The 22,977-nt window shown below is 38.5% G+C and overlaps 1 protein-coding gene across 2 annotated transcripts in view; it reads left to right on the forward strand.

Annotated features, from left to right (window-relative positions):
- Nucleotides 1-8,988, forward strand: part of RSPO2 (R-spondin 2) — a 102,779-nt gene extending 93,791 nt beyond the window's left edge. For both annotated transcript variants that reach the window (XM_066177359.1, XM_066177365.1), the window contains exon 5: nt 6,741-8,988. In XM_066177359.1, the coding sequence (XP_066033456.1) occupies nt 6,741-6,850 (110 nt within the window). In that variant the 3' untranslated portion in view covers nt 6,851-8,988. The remainder of the gene's footprint in view (nt 1-6,740) is intronic.
- The last annotated feature ends 13,989 nt before the right edge of the window (nt 8,989-22,977 follow it).

Raw genomic sequence — 22,977 nt, forward strand, 5'->3', positions numbered from 1 at the left:
GGGAGCTCCTCCAGAAGCTGACCTGAGGAATGGCTGAGGCAGCAGGGGCTGTTTCCCTGGGGAAGGGGGGGAGTCAGAGCAGACCTTATCACTCTCTGCAACTCCCTGAAAGGAGGCTGTAGCCAGGTAGGGGTCAGGCTCTTCTCACAGGCAGCAAGTGACCAGATTAGAAGACACTGCCTCAAGCTGTGCCAGGGGGGGTTCAGGGTGGACATCAGAAAAAATTCATTCACAGAAAGGGTTGTTAAATCAGGGAGGTGGTGGAGTCACCGTTCTTGAAAGTTTCAAGAAAAGATTGGACATGGCACTTAGTGCCATGGTGTAGTTTACAAGCTGGTGATTGACTGGACTCAATCTTAGAGGTCTTTTCTAACCTAAATGGTTCTGTGATTCTGTGATTGGGATATGCTATTGTGGCAAACATGGTGGTGGTGTTTTATTGGTGGTTGGACTTGATGATCTTACATGACCTTTCCAACCTTAATGATTCTATTCTGTGATTCTGTGACCTGCCATCTTTCTCTTGAGTTGATCTCATTGACTGGTTAATCACTGAGTATCTATCATCTTTCCACTGTCATTAGTTCCCTGATGTTGCCATCTGTAGTGGTTTGAAAGCAAAACAAATGAGAGGCTCCAAGTCAGAGACACAATTTAATAGGAAGAAAGGAAAAAAAGTAAAATAAAATAGTTGCAAAAATACAAAAGACCACTGACAGAGTGAGAATACTACCTGAGCAGAGTGATGGAAGCAGTCCAGACGAGGTAGTCTTCTTGAAGCAGTGATCCTGTAGAAAAGGTCTGGTAGCTCTGGTCCTCTGGGAATCCAGTGGGTAAGGACCCCCTGTACTGTCCCAAACCCCAGATTATATCCAGGTGAGAATGCTTGGTTCCTCCCCCTGGGCGGAGCATCTCACAATGGGATGATGAGTCATGCAGGGGGTCCTTGATGGCCCATTAAACAGAGATAACTCCCTCCGGGAGTTATTTATGAGTCATGGGCAAGGCATTTGATGGGCCATTAACAGAAGATAATGGCCCAGAGGGAGAGGGCTGGGAAAACACTGCCCCACCTGGATTCAACCGTTCATGAAGATGGTGATAGAATACTTTGTGCACATCCCATACTACAACCCAGGACACCATCCTTCAGTGATACGACTTGATAATAACTTTTCTAGCTTCCCACATGGATGAAATACTGCCACACAGGATGTCTGTGGTAGAACTGTGGCTGTAGGAGCATGATGTACAAACGTGCAGCATTTAGCTCCCAAAAGGACAAGTGAAAGGGATGAAGAGGCTAAAAAGTGTATTTAGCAGGGTCTGCTGGTTATCTTAGGACTCCTTTGTGCCTTTGCTGCTAGCAGTGAAAGTTCTGCGTATGAAAATCCACAGAAGGGAAACAGGCACACACATATAAATCCCATCATTCAGTAATCATCAATAAAAGAGAAAAATGTTTTAAATAAGGAGGGGAGTATAAAGCATTCTAATCGCTCTAATATGACGATTTGTATGTAAGACTGCTGAAATTACACTGTGAAATAAAGCTGCAGATGGTAGTTTTCTTTAGTTTTTCCATTTTTATAAATATTTTACATGTGCTGCCCTCATGTGGCTATATTCTCTACTTTCTCTGCTGTAACTCCCAGTGCTCAGGATTTGTTAGGACAGCACTACATGCAGCAGTGTTTATACACCAGATGAAGAGCAGTTCAGACATTTGCTGTCTGCCTGAGTCAAGTATCTTAAGAAATGTGGCTGGGAGTCCCTGTGAATACATTTTCTGCCTTTTAACTCTGGAGGGTCAGGACTGCCGTTGGTGTTAGGAATCTGCTGCCCAAATTCTGTCTGGAGTAAGCTGCCTTTGCAGCTGTCAGAAGACGATAAAGGCTCCTTCTGAACCAGGTAATGTGTATCCCCAATTGACCAGGTGGGTCCATCCAGAAGGAATATGCAGTATTTCCAAGCATCTTTCATCTTTGTGTATGAGACAAACCAGAAAACTGAGCAGAAGGACATGAGTTGTAGGAGGAGCACAGATAAAATGGTACAAAAGCAAGATAAAATATAGAAAAATGACCCAGCAACCTGAGTCATATGTACCTGTTACTCTTTGGTGTACAGATAATTGCTAGGTATATTAGCATAAATAATGTTTTTTCAGGAATTCATGTTATAATTGTATTATAATCTATATGTTATCGGACCATTACCTATATGTTGCCATTAAGAGATGTGGTACATGGTTAACTAAAGATAATATTTCAATGCATAGCATATTAGTTGCCCAGCTACCTACCAGAAAAAAAGTTTATTAATAACACTGTAAAGATACCACCCACTGGAAGAAGTTACTTAGAAAATAAAGACTTACTCATTGGTAATTTATAAAGCAAATTGCAAAACTGGGTTTTTTAAAATTGGAATAAAGAGTTTAAATTAGTGGCTCTACAAATATTGCTTCTTCAAAAATAACCTGTGCAGAAATGTGTGACATAGAATGATAGATTGGGCTTTCAAGTCTTTCTTTTTGGTAGTAGTTCAACACTGAATTCAGCTACATTTCACATCTTTCTTGGGCCCTATACATGTCAGTGTATACGTATGACTTTACAGAGAATTAAATTATGTAAATCATGTTCAGAGCTAACTTTGATAAAAGGAATTGAGAAGCCTGTTTTTAGACAGAAATAAAAAATCTTTCAAAGGAAAAGCTAGTTAGCTAGTTAGTATGCAAGGGAAAACACAGTTGATGTAAATATAAGAGTACAGTAACCTGAACAGTACTCAGATATCCTGCTCTTAGCATGAATTATTTGTATTTGCTCCCCTTGCTGCTAGTATCAAAGTCTTAACATAAAGAGAGCAGTCATAAAACAAAGATTGAAGATGTGGCCTGATCTGGAGACCTATAACCCAGAAAGCAGAAACAAGGTGCATTGCTATCTGCCAGATGACAAGCAGATGAGCATCCTTCCACAGGAAGGATGTAATGTCACTTAACAGATCAGTGCTGACTGTGGATCCTAGGCGATTTCAATGGATTGTTTGCTTGCTCGGATACTGCTTCTGATTGAGGAGGGTTTATAAAGTAGCTGGATCGGACTTAATATCTCAGATATTCATATAACCATAGAATGCTTTGGGTTGGAAGGAACATTATAGATCATCTACTTCCAAACCCCTGCCATGGGCAGGGACACCTTCCACTAGACTGGGTTGCTCAAAGCCTCATCTGTGCTTGGCTTTGAACACTTCCAGGGGTGGGGCAGGCACTTCTCTGGACAACCTGTTCCAGTGCCTCACCACCCTCACAGTAAAGAATTTCTTCCAGATATCTAATCTTAACCAACCCTCCTTTGGTTTAAAGCTATTTCTTCCTTCCCTATCAGAACATGCCCTTCCTTGTAAGAAATCCCTCTCCAGTTCTCTTGTATTGTCACTTTCTGTTCTGTACAATAATATTATAGCACGTTTTTGATGGTGATAAAACCCTACTAAAGAGACAGAGTCCTTTCCCTCACCCTCCTCATTTGTTTCAGTCAGGAATTACCTTTTGTGTGCCATAGCATTTTCTGGACTGCAATACAGTGCTGCTAAAAAATGCACTCCTTTTCAACTGCACAACAGAGCCAAGCATGGCAGAGCTCTGCTGCTTCCTATGGAGAGACGAGCTTGGAGTCAGGGCTCTTGCTCAGAGGGGCAGAAAGTGAGCATGGCAAGGTGTGGGGAAGGTTGTGCACCCCTGACCCATGACACAAAGACGAGATAGCTGCTGCCATCCTGGCCCCAGGGGACAGTCTCCTCCGTTGGCTGTCCTCGTCCCACTGTCGTCCAGTCGGGAAATGGGATATCTTGGCTCACAGATCCTCTCAGAGGACCTGCTTTGCGTATCATAAACATCATATTCTTCAAAAGATGTCTGTAGCAAGATATTCAGAAGATACTTCTGTTCACTGTGCTTCTGCTCATAAAATAAACACTGTAATTGAAATCTGCATTTAATAAAAGTTGTCATGCAGGGGGACTCCAACAGCATACTTTATTTGAACTCTAGTCTTTATAATCAGTTTTTTCTTGCTAATCTAATCTCTGTTGCATTCTACTAACAATATGGGAACTAATGGTCACTCAATAAATATCTTTTACACTCAGTTTTCTGGTTAAAACTACATGGAATTTGGGAGTCTTAGCATCACCAAATCATCTGGATTTTCTCTGTATGGTTTAACATTGTCCTGAAAATAATGAAACGTAATCTGTGCAACAGAGAAATTTGAGATATAGTGAGCAGCCAAAGAGCTCTTAACAGAAGAACAAACTGTCATTTATAAGTGGCTTAGGGACTGCATGGGTAGCTACTCCACAGCACGTGTTAAAGAAGGTAGTTTGCCTTTGGTGTCCCTTGGAATAAAAAAAACAGATACAGAGACAATTGCTGCAGAGCAGCAGAAGCATTGTAATGTGCTTGTTGCACAATGGCATCAAATCATTGAACTCTTGTCCTGTTCGTCTCTTTTTTCAGGATATCATATGGGGAGTGTGCTGGCAATTTGGTTTGATGTTTGTGTTGCAGGAGTTTCTTTCTAAGGCTTAGACAGATACCAACTGTGTTGTGTGTCATTTTATCAGTGCAACTCATGGTTTTTTAGAGGAAAAATATTAGGATCTTTCACTACCTTAAACTTATAGTAAGCAGTTAATCTAGTTCTCTGGAGGAGGTTGTAGAGAAACTAGATGAGACACTGACTGAAGTTTATATTTCTTTTACTGACTGGTCTATTTGATGAAAAACTCCAGAAGGTAAGATCACTGAGAAAACTGGGTAGCAAATTTCCAGTAAAGCTCCTGTTGATTCTGCTGCTCTTGTGAGAATCAATTGACCAGCAGAATTGGTCACTTTTCTCATATTATTTCCCCTCATCTACTCCTCCTTAACAAGCGTTTCAGAGATTTGGGTGAAAAAATTTAGAATATAGAAAGTGCAAGTTAGAATACAGTGTTGAACAATACATCCATGCAAGTTCTGATGCCTTAAAATATACCAACTAGTACAATTCCTTTAAAAAAATAAAATTGAAATTTCTATAATTCAAACCACTTTGTAATTGTAATGCCACTTTTTGTCAAGAGTTCCTTCCCTCTGACCTCATTAGGCGTGCCTTGTCATTAGATACACTGTTACTAAAGAGTTTTAACTTAAAAGCTGCTTTGATTAATGCTTGGTTGGACCGAGGATTTATTGTGTAGGATTAACTAGATTTAAAAATGGCAAAATGCCATAGTAACTTCAATGCCAGACTTTAATGAGAAGCAGAAGTAAACTCCAAAAACCCTTATGATTTTTTTATATGGACTAAACTCATGTGCTCGTTACCTTAATGTCCTGTCCTGTTTTAGATACAAGTACTCCAATAATTCCTAGAGAACAGTAGTCTAGAAAGTGTATAACAAATGTGTAACCTGAAGTATGTACATATTTTTAATGAATCATAAATTTTGATAATTTTATAATCAGAGTTATTCATTATTATTATCAAATAGAGAAAAACTTTTTGCACTGGTTTGGGCCTTTTTAATTAAGAAACAATATGGGAGTCAGACAAAACCAGACTAGCAAATATTTTTCCCAATTAACAATGTACTGACAATGTAGATGAAAAATTGCATTTTCACATTTTTATGTAATCTGCTAATTGAATTTCTTTTTACTGTCTTCTTAAGTTCATTAAGTGCTCCTGAAAGTTTACAAAGTTGGCGCTTCTAGAGTTTAATAACCTTATTCTTTTACCATTGATCACATATTTTAGTATATGATACTGCCAAGAAAATCCAGACCATTCTCACATCCGACAACATTTGGTCGTCTCCTTAAATCCTACTAGACTTGATAGGATTTAAGCATATACTTAAAAGGTAATGCACTGCTCAATGAGGGCCTTTGTATCTGACATTTTTTCTGTCCATGCTATCTTTGCTGAGGTAACCAAAGGGCGCTGATTTATTATTAGAGCTAAACAAGAAAAACTTTCTCATTCAAAAAGCTTGTGAACTTCTTTTCTAAATTGATCCTGGTTTCCCAATTTTGTTTATTTTTCAGTGAACTTCCAATAGTAGAAGCATGCAGTTAAATTTTTGTTTCTGCACAGTTATATACTGTGAGAATTAGGCACAGTGTGCTAATAAGCAATAACTACAGTTCTTCACAGAGGTGGTACTGTCTCTGCCAAAGCATGTAGGATGGCATCCAACCAAGTTCTTGGGCTGTAATGCCTAATTTCATTGAAATCACAGATGTATTGGACATGACTTAAATAGGATTACTCACTCAAGCAAATTTACACAAGGGTCTAAGGCATATATCCAGCTTCCAGTGAGTAAGGAGTCTGCATACTCATTTGGCTCAGGGCCTTGGGCACTTGCATAACGTTGCTTGTGTAACTTAACCCTGCCAAAAATGAAACCTGCATCAACATGGTTACTCATACCAGAAAAATTGTGCCTGTGGAGAAGTGATGACAGTTGGGGATCCTGCTTCCTTTTGTAACACACTGAAAACTTCTGTTTTCACTGAAGATTGAAGCTCTTTAGCCAGCATAACCATTGCAGTCCCTATTGATAATTTCTGTACCACTGAGTTGTTTTGGTTGGGGTTTTTAATCACTCCTGGATTCTCTATTTGACTCATTGCTATTATTTTTTTCCCTTTTTTTTTTTTTTTTTTTTTTTTTTAGGGAGAAGGCCGGCAAAAACGAAGGACAAAAAAAAGAAGAAAAAGAATTTGATGGAAAGGGCTCAGAAGCAGCACAGCATCTTTTTAGCAACAGATAAAACAAGCCAGTAAAGACTCGATTTTCTTTAATGTATTTTTTTTGCAAAGTGCACAAAAGCTGCTATATGCTCCTGCCCATGGATGCACTACAGTTCAGCTGCTTTGACAGTATTGGTGGCAAATAACTTGTGAAAATAAAGCCCACAAGCTTGTCTGTTTTATTTATATGTATTTTTATTTTATTTTTTCCTCTCATTTTTGACCTGAAGACTTCAAGGTCAGGAGTGCACTGAATTGGATCAGTGGAAGTGGTCCTGAAGTGCATCAGAGATATTGTTCTGAGTCCCTGATCAGCATGTTGCCAAGGAAAGAAATCTACGCAGTACCAGTAGGTGGACTTGTGCATATTTAAATAAATAAGAGAAAAAGGAAGTCTTGGAGGTGTAGGTACAATTGCATTTATGGCCTTTGTTTCCTATATTTGTACATTTCAAGAGTAAATGGATTTGACTTACCTACTCAGTGTTAATGTACATTGTTCTCACACCTGCTACGTCGACACAGTTGTATAATAAAACTGCTTTAAGACAACGTGCTGCAGGATTCACTGCTGAGACTCACTCAAGCACAACAGACTCTGTGTACATACTGCGCTGTCTACATATAAATGAACATATTTACTGTACATCTATGCATTTATATGTATAATATTTTATACATGTTTAAAGGCATGTCCTGTTGGTTTTAGTAATATACTTCTAAATAATCCAGTAAATGTTTATTTTTTGCTATGTTTTAAGTATCTTCTCATGTTCCTCAATAGCTACAAACTGGATTTTTTTTTCTCATTTGCAAAACTACCTTGCACTGACTCTCACAATGGAGTGTCAGCTCTGAAGAATATTTGCAGACTAGTAATCCACAAATTCTTTCTGCCATTCAGTACTTCTGTCTCAGACCCCATGTATTTTGTCTCAGAAAAAGAAGTTTAATGCTTTTTAAGATGAGGCATAATGATGATAGAAGTTTTGAGTGTCAGGAGAGAAATTACTTGTAAAGTTCTTGGTATCTAAGACTGTATGTGTAGGGTTTTTTGTTTGTTTGTTTGTTTTGGTTTGGTTTGGTTTTTTCCCAATGCAATACACAATGTTTCATTTCAGTTAGTCTTGATGCAGTCAGATAGGAAAACAAATACCTGAATAAAGAGGAATCAAAAAAAAAAGTCATGTGAGGTCAACTATTCAAAAGTATAGAAAACACCAATGTCCCACTGTTGCCAATTATTTGTAGAAGCTTAACAAATTTATTCTGCAGCCGTTGTTTGCTTTGGGATGTTTTTTGTGGGGGAGAGGTGGAGACAATTTTCTGTGTAGGACATTAAAATCACTCAGGATATGTAATTTGGTGATCTTGCATTATTGGGCTAGTATTCAAGGTGATTTTTGGATATGTGACAGAGAAAGCCTACACTAAAATACTTGTTGTTTAAGCTGACACTTAAGAGAAATTATTTCACTTTTAGGCCTAAAACTTGCATATGACCTACACAAAAAAAATGAAACAGCAAAACAGACCCCAGACCTCCACAAACCTCTTTTTGACATATACTTTAGAAAAATCCCACAAATACCAGTTTTAGTTTTATGGATTATATGCTTTTCCAATAAACCAGGGAAATAAAGCATCTGTAAGCACAACTGTATCTGTATTTAGCTATGACAAGTGTTACTACCAAAATGTGCAGTAGTTAGACACATATGAATGTTCTATCAAACTGCTTGTGGACTTCCACTCAACCATGAGGTTTTCACTGTATGTTCATATTTACCTAGATCATTATAATGTTACAGACAGTAAGATTGTTCTAATCCTGGGATGCTATTTTGGACATAAATGCTCACTTAAAAAAAAAAAAGAAGAAAGAGAGAAACAATAAGAACTGTAGCTGTCTGTTTGCTTATTGGTTATCAAGTTTGGCTGTAAGTGCAGTAAATGCCCTCATACACGCCTTTCATTAATGGTTAAAAATACTGTATTAGGCATGTCATGGAAAGAATGCTACAAAATACAATAAAATGGTGTCAAAAGCTCCTGAGTAAAATATTTTTGGTCCTTTTATATTCAAATAGCAAATTCTTTTGGAATTTCATACATGTAGAAAAATTGCAGTAGATGGGGAGGTGCAGATTTTCTTCCACTGTAGTAAAAAATGTGAGGGTTTTCCATACAATTTCTTTGTTTGAAAAGACACTGAGAATTAGATGTACATGGATTTCTCCTGTCCCAGTCACCTTCACATTTAGAGTTTTCTTGGGAGTGTAGAATGAAGAAAAATTATCCCTAAGTAGCCATGTGTAGTTCCTCCATTGTCCTAGACATCCTGCCCTTGCATGGTGGAGCCTGTCAGTGTGTTCATGGCACCGGGGTTTTGTAGGATCGTGCTTTGGAGGTTGGAAAGGACAGTTCCTTGGACGTTAGGAAAAGGCTTTGCCCTGAGAGGGCATTTGGTCACAGGCTCCTCAGGGAAGTGGTCATGGCACCAAGCCTGTCAGAGTTCAAGGAGCATCTGGACAATGCTCTTAGTAATATGGTTTGGGTTTAGGTACTCCTATGAGGAGCAGGGATTGGATTCAGTCATCCATATGGGTCTTTTCCGTCTTGAGATGTTTGATGATTTGATGAACCTATGACCTTGAGAGATGAGCTAGTTCAAATATTTGCTTGAAACAGGGTGACCTCGAAGTTACCTTTAGATACTGTTTCTTGATAAAGTGTGGTTGTTTCTTTATTAAGTGTGCTCTCTGTGCCTCTTATTTACTTCCATCAGAAGTGGACTTATAAAGATCTTAGTTGTTTTCTGGTAAGCAACTGACCAGGTACAAATGCCATGTTTCCCCCCCTTTCACAGCTGTTGCTGCTTTTTGCATCTGTTTCTCTCAAACATCAGAAGGTTTCAGAGTAGTGGAACTTTTGTGTTCACAAAGCTTTTATGCCCTAGTTTAATGATTCATTATGGTAACTTTATTTTAAACTACAAAAGATTCAAATTAGGAAGACAAAGAACTTTATATGCTGTAGTCATTGGTTTTAAAAAGCTGTTACATTCTGTGATGAGTAGAAAGTGCTTTTTAAAAAGTATACACTATTTTATATCTTATTCATATGTCCCAGAAAAGACAATTGCATACTGCACTGTGTATTTAGGATCTCTCTATTCTCAGTTTGCCTTAGCTTATCCTGGCCTTCTAATATCTGTCTCTAAATTAAAACAAAACCAAACAAAACAGAAAAAGAAAAAAAAAAAAGAAAAGAAAAAAAAAAGAAAAACAAAAAGAAAAACAACCCTAGGTGTATCTTTAAAGCAATTATTTTGTGGTTGAGTGGTCTTTATTGCATTTCAGCTGCTCTTGTTGGTAAGACATTATTGTTATATGTGTCTTTGTTTATTCCTGGGGGACATAAACAGTGTTGCATCCCACATTATGGTAATGCAAATCTTCCGTATTACAAATGTCAGTATAAGAAAATTGTTCTCTTACACCTGTATGCTCAATGTAAAGATGTCAGCGAGAGAATAGTGATTAGTTTCAGAGCTTACATGATGTGTCTCCATATGTCAGTATGAGTTACAGAAAACTGCAGAGCAGAAAAAAAGTAGATTTTCATCCATGTTTGCTAAAAACAACCCAAAAAATCAATTAAGTGTCATGGTGACTTTTTTAGACAAAAGTATTTCTAAAATCCTGATTGAAACCTTATCAAATAAGAAGACAGATCTTTTCCAGACTGATTAAAATCCAATTCAATGCTTCAGCTTTGGTATGCTGATGAAATAGAATACAGAATAGAAATAACCAGATATTTCCAGCACAACTGCCATGCTTTTTCAAGTGGGTGACGTTACTGAAGGCTGATGCTACCACTTACCGGAGGGTATGAGAGGTTTTTGAATTCAAACTCGTCTCTTCACCAACAAAATGTATTTGTCTTTTGACAACAGTTCACTTTCACATCCAATGGTGTAAGCCAGCATGAATTCCAGTAAGCTCTAGACTGAGGTTATTTTGGACTGACACCAAGAAGAACAAAATGTACCCTTCTGAAAGTGTAACTCAGAAACCACTGTCAGCTTTTTTGTTTAGTTCTTTAACGAAAGCTCTGTGCTGAACCTGGCATTGTTTCTTTTATGAAAAGCCTCTGTCCAGGACTGAGGAAAGGATATTAACTTTAGGATGTATTAGAGCAGCCTGATCTGCAGGACATCTGGGAGAAGAGCAGTCCAGTATTTGAAGTGCAGTTCCTTTCAGAAGGGAAGAAATTTAAGAAAAGTGTGACTAGAGAGAGTGTCCGAATGAGCCCAGCCTTTAGTCCATTGCCAAACTCTTCCAGACTTCAACTGATTTTTTTAAAATGCAAACTGGTTCTGTTTATGTCTAATAAACATATGTCTTCAACCCCAGTGAAGCTGTATACTTATTTAAAGGGCCACTAATATATCTGTGGTCATGTCAGCTGCAGAAATGCTCCCAGCCTCCTTGTTTTCAAATTATGTCTTCAGTGACACTCATGTAACACTTGATTTTAATTGGGCAATACTGATGAAGCTAAATAACAGTTCATAGACCACAAATGAATAAACACTGAAAATGAGGCTGGTCTGTTCTACTCCTGCGACTTTCCAAAACAGAAATTCAGCTCAAGAAAGCAAACAGTAATAGTTAGAAGATATATCTTGGCTTGAAACTGTTTCGTAGCTTCCCTTCAGACCTTAAGGGGCCTTTTTGAGAAAGATAAGGGTTTTGGGGGTTTATTTGGGGTTGTTTGGCTTTATTTTTCCCCCTGTTTTTTTTGTTTTTGTTTTTGTGTTTTTTTTTTTTTTTTTTTTTAATCAGAAACTGCAGTGAGACTTTATGTTTGCTTTCTGTTTCTGAGTGGATTCAGTTGCCATCTGCAGAAGCTAAGGGCCACGGCTGTGAGGGGCTTCCTGTTATTTGCTCCAGAATTATTTCAGTTTTTTATTTAATTGTCTTGTGGTAGGTACATGAAAAGTCTCAGGGACATGGAGTGCAGCCACAGGATTTCTCTGTCACAGTTTGGAGCTCTCCTTCTGGCATCATGTTCCTTGTTATGCTGTAGCCTGGCTTCAGCAGGAGCACTGAACAGTTTTTCTACCATAAATGTCTTCTAGTCTGCATATTCTCTTGGCTAGGGCATGTGATTTCTAACTCTAAGGCTGATCCTAGTAATTTATTTTGTGGTCAGATATTTTCTCTCTAGAGAGAGTTAAATTCAAAGACTAAAGGTCTATGAACAGATGATGAGAGGAATAGGCAAGAATGTAACCTCTCAGAGCTATAATCTAATACAGGAATAGGTAATTGTATAGATAAATAGAGTGACCATCCCTGATCCAGTGATTGCAGATGCTGAGGGAGTATGAGATGAAGGGACAGCAGATAATGACTCAGGTATTACACAGTATTGCCCATTGCCAGTGTTGGAGACAGAATATTAAACTATTGGTTTGACTTGTTAGAGCTTCTCTTTTAGGCTTTTATGGAAAAGTATGTTGTGTTTGTTGCTCTACTAAGATAGTTTAGATAACGGGTTTTCTGCTCCTTTTTTTTTTTTTTTGTTGTTCAAAATGAATTTATAAATTCAAATCAGTTTCATTTCAGTTCAGTGGGTTTGTTTAAAATCAAAGTCTTCAATCAGTTCTCTTGGGACTGTTGATAAAGGCAGTCAGTGATCTTAGCAGGGAAGGTAAAAGGTCTTTATCCTCTAAAGGTATAGTTGACTTTGAACTAAAACCATGACAGTTAATGACAAGGTAGAAACTTGTAGAAACTTGGCAACAGATAGAAAGATGTGGAAGAAATATTTTTCAGTCTTAATTTTATATGCAGTAATGGTAACTATGTGTGAATGCTGAATTATAGCATTTTAAAGATCCTTAATGAGATGAACAGAATTGTGTTTCTTCTGTATGTAAATGACTGCAGTTCTGCAATGTTGATTAATTGAATGAGGCTATATATCTTCATTTTTACTCTAATTTTGGTTCTATTTTTTCTTTCGTGTTAACAGTGCAGCACAAGGGTTTGGAGGTTTTGCCTACTCTATTCCCCTCCCCTCCTGTTCCCTGCCCTCTGTCTGCCATAATTCAAGGGATTTCCACAAGTCCTAAGGTGCAGATGCTTTGCAATATGCAGCTGAGTTGGGTATGTTTTGGCATGTATTTCCAAATTACACAGCCAGGCACTCTGAAGAAAATCCAGATGTTATTCTGAGAGAGAAAGTAGGTAGCATATGCATTCTAGATAAGCATATTAATTCTTATTATTTCCCTGGTCAGCTCCATTTTTTCAGATGTGATGCGAGAAATACCAGATGCATTTTCTAGGAAGCCTCCAAATCCACTTCTTAAAAATTGGAAAATATTAGTGTGGTTTTAAGCAGAGTGCTACTATTGTTGTTCTGAATAGAGAGTGGAGGGGGAGAACTCAGCTCCACAGCAGAACTTCATGCCACAAATAACCCTGTCATAAAATTACCTTTGCCCTGTTAAACTGGCAAATAACAGATAAAAATATAGATGAAGGCTTCTTGAGCAAATAAAGATCATTTAAGGCTCATGGACTCTTTGCTAACAATGAAGAAAATGTGTGTGTGCCTGGACTACTGTACCACCAAGGCATTATTCAAGACCAGTCTTGAATCCTGGGATTGATTTCTGGAATAGGACTTGAAACATAGAGCAGGCCAATTTTCATTTCTTTAGTGCAGTATCATGGAATCATTAAATGGTTTGGGTTGGAAAGAACCTTAAAGATCATCTAGATTTTTAGAAATAAACTTTCCAACCACTTTGAGAGTTTAGAATGTCAGCATTATTTTATTCAGCACTGTGGATGCATGGGGATAGCTCCACCTAACATGCACACGCACTTTCAAAACTTTTCATTATTTATACATTTTGGCAAACAAATTCATTGGCTATAAATTACCTAATTTACTTTATTAATTATTATTCTGTCTTCTATTGTTTATTGATTTTTCACTTCTCATGCTAATTAGCCCACCCACATTGGGTTTCAGGACAATTGCTGAATTGTCTTAGTTAGTTTCTTTTTTATCTCAGGGCTCTGAAAAATGTCCTTGTGGTTCATAAATTCTGCCTGTCTTGTGCCCAATTTCATCAATATAGCTCCCTCCCAAGGCTTTGTCACCCTCCTTCCAGGTCTGAGCTCATTGAAGCATATCAAGATTGATTACAACTGCTTTAGTAAAACTTCGAGTTTCATTAATTTTCCCAAACTGTATTCCCACAATAGCAGCTTATCACAAACCTTGCTAAATGCTGGCTACAGTGGGATGTGACAGAATGGATAATTGCAGTGCTCATGATTATTTAAAGCAATTAATTAGAAAATTAATCAAAAAATATAAAAGGTATTAGGAAAATTATATCATTTACTGTGCACTGTATGATACAAACCTAAGCATTAATCACAGCAAGGGATGAAACACTATTGTCTTAAGGTTAAAAGAATTTTCCCATGTCTTCCCCCTCTGCTGCATCGATACCTTTTTAAAGAAATAGAACCGGTTCTGTAACATCCTGAAGGACCAGGTGTGCATATGGCCAGAAAGAAGGGCAATGCACAGCAGGTAATTTTTAATTCTTGCATAAATGTCTCTTTACAGTTGAGACAGTATGGCTGAGGACTGAGTCACAAGCCTTCTTCGACTTAACTGTGGTAGCCAGATACTTTGGAGTTCCCACACATCTACTTCACAGGGATCATCACTATTAAGGAAACTTCCCTCTCCAACCATCCAGGAGCCACTCTGGCAGTCACTGTCACACCACATCACCTGAGCTGGGACCCAGGCCCCTTCATGGCTACACACCCCACACTCACACTCTCAGAACAGGTTTCCTCACCAGCTGGACCCTGGGTTCCCCAAGGCAGAACCTAAGACATGGGGATCCTTTAAATACTTTAATCATGGTGGAACAATTAAATAACAAAATATCAGCTTGAGCCGGTGCCTCCCAGAAGAGACCTTGAGCAAAGGAACCCCTGCGCTTTTATACCCTCACAGTCGAAGTCCACAAAAGCCTGGGGGTCATTGGCTCCTGCTAAGTTTCTGAGTGTCTGGTCCCCTGGCCAGGCTGCAGTCCCCATGACATTTGTTGTGTGAAGGGTCAGCAGGTCATGGCCTCTTGCCTGGGGCTGTCACCACACAACCTCAACCTGCAGCTGGCACTGACTGCACACAGAGCTACAGGCCCTGCACCTGCTCTTCAGCAATTGTCACCAGCCTCTGTCCTCAGCTGTGCTCACTGAGATCCACGTGTAGTCACCGAAATTGAAATGGATGGAAATGCATCTATGTTAAGCAGTTTATAAATGACAGCACCTCACTAACAAATGTAGTGTACTGCCATTTTGCATTAATCTTCAGAGTGGATCTGAGACTGGCATCTAAGTGCAGGTGCTTTGTTAGATCTTGCAGCTGAATTTGTAGATCTTATCAGACACCACTGTGTTCATCTTGGTGGTGAGGTCCCAGAAGGCATAGAAACTTTAGTAAATTACCATGAGTTTGAGCAGGCACAATACTGTAAAAGTACAGACTCTTCTGGAGTCCTAAAATATCCCTTTTTTTTTTGAGAAAATTCATACTGGTACTCAGTCAGACGCAAATAAAGATAGACCCAGACATATTCCAAAATTTTTATCCCAAGCTGAAGAACAGTATGACCTTAAGGTAGCAAGAATTCTGAAACCCTTAACCCTCTTGGAAGTTATCAGATGTAATCAGAAGCACAGGCTCACAAGCACTACTAGTGAAGTCTCTCCATGGTTAGATATTATTTAACTTTAGACCCTCAGACCAAAGCACATTTAAAATGTGTTTTACTTATATCTTTGACAACTATTTAACAAGAGCAGTAAGACATGACATGGTGTATGTATTGAAGTAAAAAATCACAGTTGCACAGGACACAGATCTTAAGAGGAAAGGAGGAGATCTTACAGGCTATGCCCAGCTGTATGTGTAGAGTTGTTTGAAGTTATGTGCCATACAGGGAAAGATATGACACATTTAGATAATTAGTTGAAGATTAGACACCTGGATGAATCTGGGCAGTATTTTCTTTGTAAATATGAATACAAATATACTATTTTATTTTTAAAAGCTGGCCTTATAAATGAGCTCTCCTTTACTTCTTCCCATTTGGTGTGTGTAGGTAAACCTGTTGCCTTCTTGGGGAGTAAGTCCTTTTTCCTGACTTCATGAAAAAGAATAATCGTAAGGGCAGTTTTTCATTAGTGGGTGACAACAACAACTCAAAAACTGGCATAAGCGTTAATAAGCCCTTGACTTTCTGAAAATCCCCACATTTTTTCTGAGAGTATTATTCTAACCAGTCCTGGATCGCAGGATCATGGGGGAGATAGAAAGCATGTGTACAAACATGAACTTCTCAACAGCATTGGACGCCATTGGCTTGGACTCAATGCCTTACATATTCAAAGCCATTTCAATGGCAATTATGCAAATTATGCTTAGAGGGCTGAGAGCTTCATAATTGTTACTTAGCTTTTTAAAGACAATGCCCGTTTTTTCATTTTTGTTCTTTTTTTTTTTTATTTGAAAACAAAAAAAAGGAAGAAAATACTATGTCTACCCTGAGTTCTTTGTTTCAGTTAATGATTCAAAAATACATGATTGCAAATTACTAACCAGAATTGAGGTAAGATTGATATCTGTAAATTGGCAAAAGTACTTTTTAAATAAACCCTCCAAATGTAAATGTCTAGTTTATATAAATAACAAGTTAAAAGGATTCTTTGATGAGAAATATTTGGCAGCGTGAAGCATAAGAGTATGACATAAATATCCAAGCTGGTAACAATTCAGTGCTGTTTTCACAATATTTTGTCAAAAGTTACCATTTTATTTTTCAGCACGAACTAATTTAATCTGAATTTATTGTTGGCATATTAGTAGTCATAAGTTGCAGGTTTTATGTCTCAGAGGGATGTAGTGACCTGTGTGAGGAGACCATGAATTACAATGTGATGTTCACAGCTTCTTCCAGCTGACTCTGAAAGAAATGTTGTCAACAGTGGTAAAACCCACCCATGATCAGAACTTTAGTTTAACCCAGAAGGTGGTTAAACTAAAGTTTTGATCAGATGCTGCCATTCAAAAATATTTTAGGACAACAGCAACTCCTGGGGACCAGAGATGCACTCTTGGAGCAGGAGATATTCCATGCTGAAGGGGGTATGGACACAGCAGATTGCGTGAGCAGCTCAGACTGGTGCAGGTACCTGTGAGGGACTGAGGCTCATAATCATTGCTGGATTTAATATAATCCAGAGCAGAAGGAAGGAAAAAACAGACTGGGAACAGAGTGGGGTAGGACTTTTTATGACTGATTCTTTTGTGTGTGTGTTCTTTTTCTCAGCACAGACTTGGTAAGCAGAGATTTGTGTTCATTGACACTCCAGCAAAAGCCCCCAAGTCTGTACTTTGCCCACAACCACACAGGTTGAAATAGACTGGTAGAGCTGATAGGCCTGAGGTCCCAATTTTGCAAGCAAAATTCTTTTTTCTGTTTGTGTTTGTTTTGCAATATCCTTGAAAACTGTTTTTCAACTTTGTTGAGTTCTCATGGGAAATGCTGAAGGCAGCCTACAAAGAAAAATTAGCACCCATCAGATGAAAAGTAATTCATAAACCTCTGGCTTGTGGAGTTGTGCCAACCAGGATTGGTTCTAATGTGCATGGTCTGTTACTTTGGGTAGAAGTAACAGAAATATATATCAGAAAGGTTGTAGCAGTAGAAAAAAAGCATGTTAAGCTAACATATGATGCTATAGAGAATAGTGGCAGACTGTTTTAGTCATATTTCAAATGAGCACAGCTGCAGTTTTAATTTCAAAAGTCTCCATACCCTCAGATGATTGACATGACAAATAGTTCCAAGCTGAGGAAACTGCTGACAACACTCAGGTTAGAGAAGTAATAAAAAGGTCCCGAAAAGATTAGGATTTTAGACAAGATAAATTTTTTTTCCCCCCAATCTGAAAAAAACCATAAAGCTACCTTTATAAGGAGGTAGTAAAGGAAATTTACTGTGTTGGTTTTGTTGGAAACTTAACATTTATTTTCGTTCTTTGCTTCCTTGAAATTTTATCTGAATTTGTGTGCAAATATTTCTGAGTCATTTATTGACTAAAAGGATTCATTTGGCAAGAGTGTTGCAGAAACCAAAGAGTTGCAATTTTTGATTAGAAATGCAATAACACATTTAAAAAGAAAATTATGAAACAACTTTTAATGAGGAACTTATTTAATGTTTCCTTTTCTCTGTCTTGAAAATCGTGTCAACTGGTAGCTAGTAATATTTTTTGCAGAGTTTAATGGCAACCTAGAACAGAAACAGATGCTTCATTTCAAAAAACTTGGAGTTTTTAAATGCTCCCATGTTACAGGATGTCTGATGATACCCTTCTGTCTCTTTGGTAAGATTCAATTCAAATCCATTTAGCTATGAGCCTGTTTTTAAGGGTGCCTTGGCTGAACATGCTGTCCTTGAGGCACATGCCTTAGAAGAGCCAGTGCAAACTGTGGCTCCTGCAGTCCGCAAGACAGTGCTTGGAGACATGAGGCGATGCTGCAGGTTTGTTGGCTCAACAAGTAGGAATTACTGTAACTTGTCACAGTTGTGTGGTATTGCAGTGTTAATCCTCTTCTCAAGAATCTGTCATTCAGGTGAGTGTTGAGACCACAGTGTTCAGCAAGAAAATGTGTTTGCACAGAGCTGGAGTTCTATTCCCCAGTCCGTGTGGGAAAGCAGTCAGAGAGTGTGTTGGTAGAGGGAAATGTATGAGGGAAAGTGGTTTTCTCATCAAGATTTTCATGTTTGGCTTTCTTCCTGAGTTCTGTGGGTCAGATTTTGAAAAAAAAAAAAAGAAAAAAAGAAAAAAAAAAGAGGCCTAAAGATTTGTGTGTCTGTGACCCAAGCACAGTTCTCTAGCACTCTTCTTGCTCACTAGACATCTGTGTATAGATCACTTTGACTAGATAAGATTATTCTGATAAAAAAATAGTGATAAGAGAGGAATTTCTCTTCTTGATGTCAAGAAATAGTAACGTCACACAACTAGTGGTGCAGCCCTTCTGCTGCTTTCTGCTGCTTCTTTTGGGAGCCCTCTGGAGATCCTGAGCCTTTGAAGGAGAGACACATGTACAGCTCCAGCTGGAGAATTGTCAGAGAATGCCATATCTACACAACACTTTTTTGTCATGAACTTAAAAAGAGAAAGGAATTTGTCCCCAAGGCCAAAACAAATTTAAGGGTCAATGGCAGAAATACCTTCATGAGCAAAAGCCAAAGTTTCTGGTCATGTTTCTGTCTGCCCAGACAACAATAAATGGGAGTTCATCCACCCATGTCTGCGAAGAGGGTGTGGGTGGTCACTGAAATGTCACAGACAGTATAGTTTTCATAACTCAACCTCTAACTCTCTCATCCATGAGGTCTGGAGAACTGGAAAGGTCAAGACTTACCAAAGCAACCAGGCCTGTTTAAGCAGACTGCAGTTTGGGCATCACTGCTCTGCATGCTTGAAGGAGGAGCTGGGCCACCCTGAACGTGCTCTGTTCTCTTCACTTTTGCACGAGACACAAAACTGTGCTCTGCTGGATATCAGCTGTCTGCTGCAATACTTAGAAAAGCTGTGATCTGTACTTAAGATTAATGCTATGTATTCAAGCAGCTGTCAAATGTGAAGAATTTAACATATTCAAAATCTTCAGTTTCTGCATGAAATCCTCAGTCATGGCTCATGGTGCTTGCTGTCCTTCATTTTCCCTAACTTGCTCTCTGGTCATAAAATTCTCCTACCCCTGTCCTTTAATTCAGGCTCTCTGCACAAAATAAGTGGAAATATTCAGACACTGCACAACAAAAATGTTTATAATAGTGGAAGATACCAAGACTTTAACTAAAACAGTAGGAAAGATGTATTAGCTCAAAGATGCATTAATAAATGTAATATTAAATAAAGCAAAACCTTCAAGAGGTAAATATTTAAATCAAGCCACAAATGGCTCAAAATGTATAAAGCTTTGAAGAAGAATGGAGTGTTTTGTTGAACAGAGTTCTGCAATATGAATGGTAAAATTTGCATTAAACTTTATGCAGATTTCTCTGTATCATAAAACTGAATAGAAATCAAAAAAAAAGATGTTTTGCTTTGTTATGTAAACTGGAAGACGACACAGCACTCAGAGGGCTTGACTGACTCTTGTTTGCCCTCCATGCCTGTAACAAGTGCTGCCAAGAGAATAGCAGCACTTCATTTCTTTCTAGTCTTTCCAGACCCTTCTGCATAAGACACTTGTGAAAAAAAAACCCACCCCAGAGGAGAAGGAGGGCAACAACATTCCAAAACTCTGAGCAGAAACATTTTCATCCTTGTTAACATGAAAACTATGCCCAGCATGTTCTTCAGCTTATTATCATCATTTCCCTTAGAAACTACAGAACCACAGCCCATATGAAAAGGAGAGCTCTTATCCACAGGCGGCCTGGCAGGTCCTTAGAGAAAACTGAGAAGGGAACACAGGCTTCATCTCCATCCCTGCAGAAGGCCATGGACTTTTAGAGACTTCTGTGGAGCATGTTATTGGAGAGGGGCACGATGCAGATAGAACAGCAGCAAAGAGCTGTGTTGGAGCCCCTTCTATTACAGATGTCAAATATTGCCTTTAGAAAGTGAGGAAATTATTCATTTTTAATAACAGTCTTTTCCACAATATTCTCTCTTATTACCTTCAAGAGACAGAGATAGGGACTATCTTGAGCACATCACCTCCTAGGATTCCCTGAATACCCCTTTGTCTGACCGTGCCTCTGTTCTCCTGATTTTTATTTTTAGCATTTGTTTAATTGACACTCTTGTTTCAAGAGTAATATGCCAGTTTTTTATTAATGCAATAGAATTTTATTTCTCACAGGGTTGTTTGAAAAGATCAATATTTTACTATTACTTTTCAGTTTGAACAAGCAGATTCCCATTCAGTATGCTCTTTACTCACAGCCATTTTTGTTCAGGAAGGAATAAAAATCCTTATAGCTTTTGCTTGTTGCCTGGAATTTCTTCTTCCTTAGTCTTAAGTCGTATGAAAAAATACTGCTGCATTCATCTATCATAAAAGGCTCTTCATTAGAAATGTATTAAACTTTAATAATGTTATCATCTACACATTAATGAAGATACAGTGATTAACTCTCTTCTGCACACTGTGATTCATGCACTTGCACTTCATGGGAGCTTGTTGAGGGACATAGCTTACCAACCTTTCTTATCCTGGAATATCATCAAGGTTGCCTAAAACTTCTGGTCTGTGCTTTGTGAAGCCTTTGTGCTCTAATGCCAGCTCTGAGTTGCTCTTGAGATGCCCCACTATTAGATATAGTCCTGTCCAGCTAATTTTCAGTTACCAGACCTGCTTTTCTAAATACATCATGATACACTTTCCTGGATCAGCTGCTGTCCAGCTTCACTACACTGATTTGCTCTTATTTTCCACAGGAAGACATCAGGACTCTCAGCACTCTGGAGGAAAATTACTGCTAGTCTTTCATGCTTAGTCAAAAGAAGTCTTCATCTTCATCCCATCTGTAATCATCAAACAGCCTGTCACTGCTCAGCAGGGTAAAATAGAACATTATTATCTAACAGGTACTCTGTTCAGGTATGACTTCTTGCTAACATCTTAACAATTTGCATTAGAAGTTTTACAGATTAATTTTCACTAAGAATCCACATCACAGGAACCTTCAAAGGATCTTCTCAAAGGAACAAGATCAAAATAAACACTTTTTGAAAATAAGGCAGTTGATCAAAATTGATCACTGCTTCCTTTGAGAGTAATCAAATGAAAATTTGTGGGTAAAAGGCATCCTCTGGAGGCAGTAAGGTTGCTTGATATTTTAAACGAAAATCTATCTATTAATAATGAATTTGAAGTATTTCATTCTGCCTAAATTCATATTAAAAAAAGCCCTTCCTCTGCAAGTAATAATGAGGAAAGAACATTTTTTTCCTTGTTCATCACATAATAAAAATATGGTAAAGACAGCAGTTGTATGAGCCAAAGGCGGTTTGGACTTCAGAACTTTTTGTAAATTCAAATTCAGTTTGTGCAAAAAATAAAGCACAATTTCTACTTCCCTCATATTAAACATTACTGGCAAATCAAGTGGTCTTTGGTTTAAGAAAAATTTTCTGCATCTTAAATAGAGATGATTTTGCTGTCATAGCTTTTAGTAAAAAAAAGTGTCTTTTTTTACAAAACCAGTCTCACATCTGTTAAATGCAGAAAAATTCTCAAAGAAATCTTACCAGTTTTGGGGGTTTTGCATGAATAGAATACATACATACAAGCATAAAAGCATACATACATATACCAATATAAAATGTAAAAAAAAATCTAGGAAACTTTATCTAAGGAATTTTTTCCAAGAAGATAAAATGCATAATAGTTTGCTAATTTCCTCCCCCCATCCCCACCCATATAGATTAGAGTAAGAGCATTTTTAATAAAAAGGAGGCTGACCCTCCAGATTTATCTCTCTGAACAAAATCATAACAGTAACATGTGTGTGTGTGTGTATGTTTATTTTAATATTCTTATGCAGAATTATAAATTCCGAGTTACTATGGGAAGCTGTTCTCTTGACACTTCCATTTCAGCCAGAGCCAAGCATAAGAGTTACTTCATAGATATTGCGCAGCTCTTTTGTTTTCCATTGGTTTTCGGGGGATAGTTCTAAGAAACATGCAGATTTGAAAACAGCATTCCTTTCTGATGGGAAAAGGCCCTGTAGGGTGGGAATAGCAGCGACGCAAATCTCGGGAGCGCACGGCGGCGGAGCGCGAGTGCCGCCCCGAGGCCGCGGGAGAGCCCCGTGCCTGCTGCTGCTGCCCCTGCTGCTGCTGCTGCTGCCCCTGCTGCTGCTGCTGCTGCTGCCCCTGCTGCTGCTGCTGCTGCTGCCCCTGCTGCTGCTGCTGCTGCCCCTGCTGCTGCTGCTGTTGCTGCCCCTGCTGCTGCTGCTGCTGCTGCCCCTGCTGCTGCTGCTGCTGCTGCCCCTGCTGCTGCTG

The sequence above is a fragment of the Chamaea fasciata genome, unplaced genomic scaffold (genome assembly GCF_029207755.1).
Source record: "Chamaea fasciata isolate MVZ Bird 193981 ecotype frontalis unplaced genomic scaffold, bChaFas1.0.hap1 SCAF_1, whole genome shotgun sequence".
Taxonomy (NCBI): Eukaryota; Metazoa; Chordata; class Aves; order Passeriformes; family Sylviidae; genus Chamaea; species Chamaea fasciata.